Below are 8451 nucleotides of genomic sequence, written 5' to 3'. Positions count from 1 at the left end.
AAGAGGTCCATGGGGGACCCCTGCCATCCCCTCCCCCAGCCCACCCTCCCCCACCCCTACTTACCCGCTTCAAGTCCAGCTGCAGCGGGCGGGGACTGCCAAAATCAAAGCTCTCCAAATCTTTTCTGAAGATTCAGAGAGCTTTGAATCTATTTGGACCTTTTAATTGGTCCCCTGATTAGATTCACATTTGGAGATTTGGTCACTGAATCAGGCCGAATCTCCTCCAAATTGAAATCACCACCCAAAGCTTCGCACAGCCCTACAAATCATGCTTTAAAGAGATGAAGTGAGCATGTGTCAGTACACATAGGATACACACAGTCTACGTGTGAAGATAAAACTGAACAACTATGTGATAAATCAAATCATAATGCACTACTAACTTCAGCTAGCCTCTGATCTGATTAGCCAGCACTTCTTCTATTAATGAAAAGCAATATTTATTTAACCTGCTCTTTTTTTTTTTTTAAATAAATAAAATCAACCTGACAGAAAATCATCGCTTCTCTTCAGAGGTACACTAGGCCAATTTTCAAGATTAGCAAAATTACTGGTTGGTGCATTTTTTCCTCCTACACAAGTTTCTTGGCCTTAAAATCTCTCATCTCACTGCACTGCTAGCACAGAATTAAGACATTAAGAACCCCAGTTTTACTTTGCTCAACACAACACAGTGTTGGAGCCAAAAACTGCAATCTTTGTGCATAGAGAGCTTTGCAATTTCCTCCTGGAAAGGAAGATTAAGTTCACCTTTTACAGTCTTCTCAAAAGGACTCTGAAGTTACAAATTTAAGTAAAAATATTACTTCACATTATTTAGAAACTTTCCTAAACATCTGAGTTCACAGAAAAATAAAAGCAACTAGTTTTAGGGATAAAAGGATATGTGCTAATATTTTACATACAAAACATGCATCAAAGACTATACTGGTATTCACTGAGCCATGTAACACCTCTCACTGATTTGGAACTTGACATGCAGTAAATGTGATGATAACTACATTAAATTTGCTATATTACATGATGTCTTGTACTCTCTTGAGAGTAAGCATGACAAACCCTATTACAATAGAACTGATCATGTAGTGAGATTATTCAAATGACCTACGTACCAAGTGAGTTAATTGGCACAAATATATTGAGAGGAAGGTTCTAAAGCTAAGTTTGAATTAACAGCCCTAAAGAGAAGGCACATTCCAAATACACTGTGTTGATTCTTTCTACGCTGTTATGCATGAACTACACGAGGTCCATCACAATCCGTTCAAAATTGACCTTTTTGGCTTCAGAAAACAAAGGCTTTCATCTAGTGAGCTAAAGCAGGGTTCCCTATGTTCTGTTTAAAATGGCACACCATGCATCACTATGCTATCAATGCACAAGTTTTTTCATGGCACAACTCACATCATAGTGAGGTCCATTGATAAATTCCCTCCGCACGTGTGTCCCAGTGTCCCACTGGCAACTACTCGCATATCAAGTTAACACTGAAGACAGCATTAGTGTATTTTTAGTGATCTTTCAAAGCATTTAGCAGCTGGAAATGATGCAAGTCAGCACTATGTGACTAGCCAGTTCTTCAAGACCAGTTTGGCAACCTAGGCGCTAGAGAATTCATTCTTGTAGTTCAGCTAAGAAGCACCCTTTTTTGCATTCATGCTTTTCAGAGGACTACAACACAACTTCACCCAAGTGCATTCTATTATATAGCCAGGACAAATTTTAAGTAGGCTGTAACTGAAGTGTCCAAAGGTTTCATAAATAAGAGTACATAAATATATACAACTAAGCAATAACTTCACCTACCTGTATACTGTTCCCAACTGGATATAATGAAAAGCATCAATCTTCATTAATAATGCCTTGAACACAAGAAAAAAATGCAATTTACACATCATAAAAGCACTCTTACATTCAATTATAAAAACTATATTCATTTTATCTGGTTTTGCTCAAAAACAGAGAGTCTAAATCAGTTTATTTAAAGTCTGTTTAAGAAGCAATTTTGTCAAAGGTTTGCATTTCAAGCTTGCCAGACTGTTAGAACTCCATTATTTTCCAATTACATGAGATTACTCATGAATAAACAACTTTCCCTAACAATACTATCCAGTTTATATTTATTCTGCCACAAACTGATTTGCCATTAAAAAAAATTACAAGAGTTTTAAAAATAATGTAGATTTCTACAAAGGAGAATAAAGAAGAGTTTGCCTACATGTGAACATTAAGTAATACTTTAGAAAACATATATAAAACATACATTAGAAAACATATATAAAATGCAACACTTCTTTTCATAAGCTATGTATTTAGTGCTTTTTAGTTATACTTACCCGATGTACATCATAATGAAGTCCTCGTATTGCAAAACTGGGATCATAATCATACTTCCTTATTTCTGCAGGATACTAAAAATAATGACAGTTATTTCACAAACATACATAAATCAAGAACCAATTTTTCCAAGTCTAAAAAATCCTAGCCTTCCACATTTGTCACTTTCAGTATTCATTAAAGCATGCCACTTAATCTACCAGTGACATTCATATGGAATCACATACAGCTCTGGTACAAGAACGGGAAGAATAACTGGAAAAAAACCTGCAGATTAAATTTTCAAATATAGATGTTTGATATTAGGTACTTTGGGTGGCACAATTTTCAGAGGTAGTAAACATACATAGCTCCACCTAGTTTGTTATGTCTCTTCATTGCTTCTGAAAACTGGGCCTTCCTTGTGCCGATCAAAAAGGCTTCACCACACTTTATTGCACAAGCATGGACCAATGGTGCATGAAACAGAGTCAGACACCTGGATACAAGGCTTAGTTCTCACATATGCCAAGTACAGACCTCCCCAGTGGAAGGGAGCAGAATGCAATAATTCTGAAATCAATGTACATTACAGGTACTTAGTGCCTTTGGGAAGAGGGAAAAAAAACCCACGCATGGACACGCACACAAAGCTGGCCACATATTAAGTACCTAAATACCCATTTTGAGGCACCCATATTTGAAATTTGGCCCAAATGAAAAGTGTTTCTAAAAAGAAACAACAATCTCACCAAGCATATTTTAAAAAAGATTTTATCTACTGCATTTTATAGGCTCTTTTAAATTTTATTTCTGAGGTGAGTGGTGAGACCCATAGCTCACTCACTTCATAAATGCTCCCAAATGGAACTAAATTCTTGTCTGACAATATTTCCAAATTACAATAGTATTTTCAAGCAGTTACAGAGGGAATGATGCAGTGCCCACTGAAATTGATAGAAATATTCCCTACAAGCACTGAATTGGGCCATCTGTGCTTCTGCAGCTGTATGATGACACAGCAGGCTGCAATGCTTTGAAGTGATATGCATATAATTGCACAAACCAATAGTTATATCTGCAAGTGACTCAAGACAAGGTTCAGCTCATGCAATTTTTACTGAACAGGTTTGCATTCTTTACACAGACCTGTCCAAACAGCCATAAAAAGAATTTTCTTGTTCGCTACAGAACCTTGTTCAGCAGCAACTTTGCACCTGTTCAACCATTTATACAATAACATAAAATCCTGAATAAAATCTAATGTAATAAAAATGCAAGTAGTACTTAGGCATCCACCATGTTATGCCCTGGAACCAGTAAGCTTTACACATCTCAACTACAGTGGAATAGGCTTAAGCCTGGTATCTACAGGCTTAAGCATTGCTTATTCTGATAAAAGAACTCATCTGCTTGGTAAAAGTTAAGCCAGGATAACAAAAAACAGCATTTTTTTCCCTTGCCTGCCTCATTTTTGTTCTGCAAGAGCAAAATGAAAAAAGGAACTAACAACAATTAACTTTCCATTTTAAGGTATAACTATTAGTGTCCTAGAGATGTTGTGCGCTGTCACTTTTGTTTTTGATGCAAGTTAACCAACATGTACTTATTCTTTAAAAATAGTGTTTTATGCTCACACACACGCGCATGCATGCATAAAATCAAATTACATATCCCTAAGTCATGAACCAGGCACTGTATTAAACTTCCTTCCTAAACATCATATTCCAATGGCAATATACATTCTGTTTGCTCTCATCTCTTTGCCTCCTTCACAGCATTTCTATTTATCAGGATGTTCCTTACCCCACTCACGTCTACTTCATTCTGGGTTTTTTTGGATTTTTCAGATTATCCTTATGAGTTTTGCAATTCCATCTACCTTCAGTCTTTGACAACTAAGTTCAGAATTACCTAACAATTTAATTAACATACTGCTTACTTATTCGTCCAGGTCATTTATGAAACAAGGCTTGTAGTTTAGTACTGAGGTTGCCCAACAATTCTTGGTATAAGACCCTGTTTTTAGCTGTTACAGCTATGCCAAACTAGCAGTTTGGGATGAAATTTTATATGCTGTCTGCTACAGACAAGGAGAGAGAGAAGGGGCTTTTGCCTTTAAAAAAAAAAAAAAGGGCAGCAAAAATAGTTCTGCTGACAGCTGTTTCTGAGGACAAAGCTATAGAAAACTATATTTTGCCCACATTAAAAAAAATTCTGGCAACCTTCTATTTGAAAAGCTCTTGTGCCTACCTTACAGCAGGGACTTGAAATTTGCCTGGGGTATCAAAGATGTGCTGTTCGCCCACCCAGAAAAAACACTTTGTTTAGGTCAAGTTATTACAAGTTTTTGAAAAAAATGATCACTCACATACACCCAACAGGCCTTTCTTAGATTTTACCAGCTAAGTTTCTCAAAGATGCAATCAGTACAAGGCAGGCAGCTGTAGGCTATGCTGGGCCTGGGTGCAGACACCTGAATTTAGAGCCAAAAGCCTGATCCTCCCAATGACTCCCACATAGCAAAGAGTAGTATTCTGCCCGATTTGAATAAAGAGGAACTTGGAAAGGAAAGGAGGATGAGTGGACCGGAGGTGGAATGGGTAGTCTGGGACCAGGGCCCTTGGCAGATGTTAATTTATTAATACAATGGGATCAGAGGAATTTTATAGTGGAGCCCAACAATTGCACATCCTGCCATGCCTCCATGCTGGGGTGCCTACAGCTGGGCTTCAGGGAGCTCCCAGTTCCCCAACTGCCCATGCCAGTCGTGGCATCAGGATGCCCAGTAAGGCTTTAGATGTCCCCATGGGAGGAAGCTGAATAAGGCTGAACAGACTCTTCATTTTGGCATTTTCTAACTTCAGAGCACTTGATTTTTACATCCTTAATAATGGTCTTTAAAATGTATGCCTGGGCATGCGTATAATATTTAGCCAAATCGTACACCAATCCCTGTTGCAACTAGATGTCTTCCTACAGTGTCAGGTGTACCCTGCAATCAGACACAAAGTAATGATAAATTACACTGTTTGGGGGCCACCAATTCTCATCGTTAAATCACAACCAATCCAATCTGAATTAGCAGCCCAGGCAAAAAAGTTTCAAGAAACCACTATAAAAAGTTATCGTTAAGTTAATTACATCTACTGTCAAACATCAAAACAATCCTCCAGGGAATGTTTATTCTCATGAAATTCTAACTTCTAATATCCATACTGCCCATCTCAGAACTTGCAACTTCTAATATACTAGCCAGATAACACTTTCTCAGTCTATTTAGAAGATGGTTAATTCTAAGCAAGAAAGACCATAGGGTTTGTCATCTAAGAGACTCTCCCCACAGGGTAAATCTGATGCTGCAACAAAGAAAGGTCAATAAAACCAATAAGAATATATGTAGCTATAGCAAACGTTCCATAACGGAGTTAGAATAAATTGTTTTCCCTTGGGCTAAACAAAATATATTCCAGTGGGAAACTACTAATTTTAACAAGTAGTTTCAAGCTTTAAACCATCTTGTCGGCTATAATGGACAAGAGTTGTCAATTTCATGCTTCCTTCCCATAGATAATTTTATTGTAGGCATAAGATAACCCTCACACATGGTACATGATTCATTATCACTATAGTCCTGATGTCTGCAGTGCTTTCTTGGCTTTCTTCTGTACAGTAATTTCAGTTTCTATTATAAAAACATAACATAAATAACACTTGTTTATTCATATTGCATAAATTACCTCCCAAGTGTTGTAAAATATTAGGAGGACCCTAGCTGTTTGTGTTCATAGTGCCATGACGTTTTGTTTGTTACTCAGGAGATATTTATAGATCCTTATATATAGCTGTTAACCTTTGGAATGAAATACAGTACTGGAAATGCCCAACACTACACTGCCCATGCAGTCCATCCTAGGTCACATAAAAATAATATTCCAAATAGAAATTAATAGTTGTATTCATAATAGTGCAAGACGCACCCTCTCCTAAAAGTACAACCAACTAAGAATCTCCACAATCCTATTAGGAAAGAACATTCCTAATATCTAAGGGCCAAATAGAAGGACAGAAGAGTCTTCTTTCCAGGTCCTGAACTACAAGCATTCTGGTGCATTACCACAGCCAAAAACTGAACCAGCACCTTTGTGGTCTTAAAATAGCTGGTATACAAAACCTGCTATGAAGGAGTCAACCTGAAGGCACATCATGAGGAGCTGAGCTAAGGGTCTCTCAGATTAGTTCCTGTTGCATTCTTACAAGTAGAGAGGCATATTATTGTTTCATTTAACTTACCCGATGTTCATTAATAAGAAGATCCCGAGCAGCATTAAAGATCAACGTGTGCAAATGTTTAGAATAGAAGACCAACGTGTAGTCATAATCAAAGCCATAGATTTCAATGTCTGACAGACTCATTTCATTGTTGGAAAAAATAGCATCTGGATTTAGCAAGTTACTCATAATTGATGGAACCAAATCTACAGGAAAAAAAGAAAGTAAATTAGTATTTCAGCCTTATGCTAAGCGTGAGCCAATCCCATTCATAAGATTAAATCCTAAGCTTGATATTTACCATTAGAGATTTCTAAATATAGGCAAGTGATGATGGAGACACTCAAATCATTTCATTTTCATACAACTAAATTGAGTGTTTGAGGTTATAGAAAGTGCCTTCTATATTTTTATTAAAATATCTTGGCAATCCATTATATTATTTATACAGCAGACATACTTTAGCAATATGAGCAGCTGTGTAACAGGGAAAAGATCTGTTTCAAGACCAAACCTGACAAAAATCCCTGTTTTATATACAATGCATGGACTTAACAAGAGTACATGTTCGTGTTGGCTTTGCTTCCAAAATTGGTCTTTGGTATTTACTTCTAGTTTCATCTCCTGTAATACGGGCCTCTTTGGTACCATTTTTTAATTAATTTTCTAGCCCACACCATCCCCCCTCTTTGTCCCTCGCTCCCCCAACCACAAAATACTTGTAGGACTGCACATTTATCCTCTTTGCAACTTGTCAGACAAGTAAAAGTAACGTAACAGATTATCATTCTTTCCAAACAGCACTTCAGTAAGTATCACTAGCCCATTAACCTCTCACCAGTCCTGACGCCCAAAAATGTTCTGCTTGCTTTGGGCACCAGTGCATCCACTAAGCTCACATTACCTCTGTTTTTAGAAGGACATTTCTCTTGATGTTTTTTTCCAGAAAAGATCAGTTCTCACCAAGGCACATCATGAGGAGCTGAGCTAAGGCTCCATTACCAACCATACCATTAACATTAAATGTTAGCGGTCAGAAGTCTACATTTGTCTTATTTATAAGATTTGGGATGCCCATACAAGAGGCTAATGCTACTTGCCCCTCAATGGTAAAGCATAAAGATATTCTTCATCTCTTCCTCTTCCCACAGCATCATACAAAGCAGTAACTATCTTTCAGAGCCAATAAAGACTGGCAAGGAAAGAGAAGCATTCTTCACGTTAAACCTGTATTTCTGTTGGTAATTGGACATAGTGTCTTTATAAAATGGTTATTTTGCCATAAGAAACCAAACCTGAGAAGTCATATTTAGGTAAACACCCTTGATGTAGAGAACAGATGCAAGATATGCTGTCCTTTTGAAGCATTACACACCTTTCCCTTAAAAAAAATAACAGTCTGGACAGAAGAGATGTGTTTGGCCATTTGAGATTTGCTAGAAAAACAACTATCATTTTGAAGACCTGTCCCCAGGTACATGGGAAGGCAAGAAATTGCTTTAAAAAAAGGTATCTCCTAATCCAAATGCTGTTCTGCATTAGATGAGTGGCTACATTTAAAAACTTTGCAAAGATGTCCCTAATGGAGAGGTAGTATATTGAAACATCATAACTTTGCCAGGCTTTTTTTTTTTTTTTTTTTAAACACATCCAAATGTATTTGGAAAAGAAAGGAGTGGCAAGTTTATTTACATTTCAGATTTCAAAAGAAGTGCACTATTGCTCATTCAAAATGATTCCAGACCATTTACCACACCTATACTGACATAAAAAGCTCTATCTATCACTGAAAGGCAGCCACTTCGACGGTGTAAAACAAGCCAAAAAAAAAAAAAAAAAACTAGCAACTATGGAGCAGTG

At 37.2% G+C, this 8451-nt stretch overlaps 1 protein-coding gene and 1 long non-coding RNA gene across 3 annotated transcripts in view; both read right to left on the bottom strand.

Annotated features, from left to right (window-relative positions):
- The window catches only part of NT5DC3 (5'-nucleotidase domain containing 3), a 41372-nt gene extending 34553 nt beyond the window's left edge, over positions 1-6819 (bottom strand). The window contains exons 1-3 of one of the 2 annotated variants that reach the window (XM_019515345.1): positions 6613-6819; positions 2340-2414; positions 1810-1865 (exon numbers count right to left, since the gene is read on the bottom strand). In XM_019515345.1, the coding sequence (XP_019370890.1) occupies positions 1810-1865; positions 2340-2414; positions 6613-6780 (299 nt within the window). In that variant the 5' untranslated portion in view covers positions 6781-6819. The remainder of the gene's footprint in view (positions 1-1809; positions 1866-2339; positions 2415-6612) is intronic. The other variant, XM_019515346.1, reaches the window with a different exon arrangement.
- Positions 1-8451, bottom strand: part of LOC109296121 — a 637130-nt gene that overhangs the window by 265612 nt on the left and 363067 nt on the right. The gene's annotated exons all lie outside the window — the stretch shown is intronic.

The sequence above is a fragment of the Gavialis gangeticus genome, unplaced genomic scaffold (assembly GCF_001723915.1).
Source record: "Gavialis gangeticus isolate Ggan-Ray unplaced genomic scaffold, GavGan_comp1, whole genome shotgun sequence".
Classification (NCBI taxonomy): Eukaryota; Metazoa; Chordata; order Crocodylia; family Gavialidae; genus Gavialis; species Gavialis gangeticus.
This window is presented reverse-complemented; position numbering and strand designations above follow the sequence as displayed.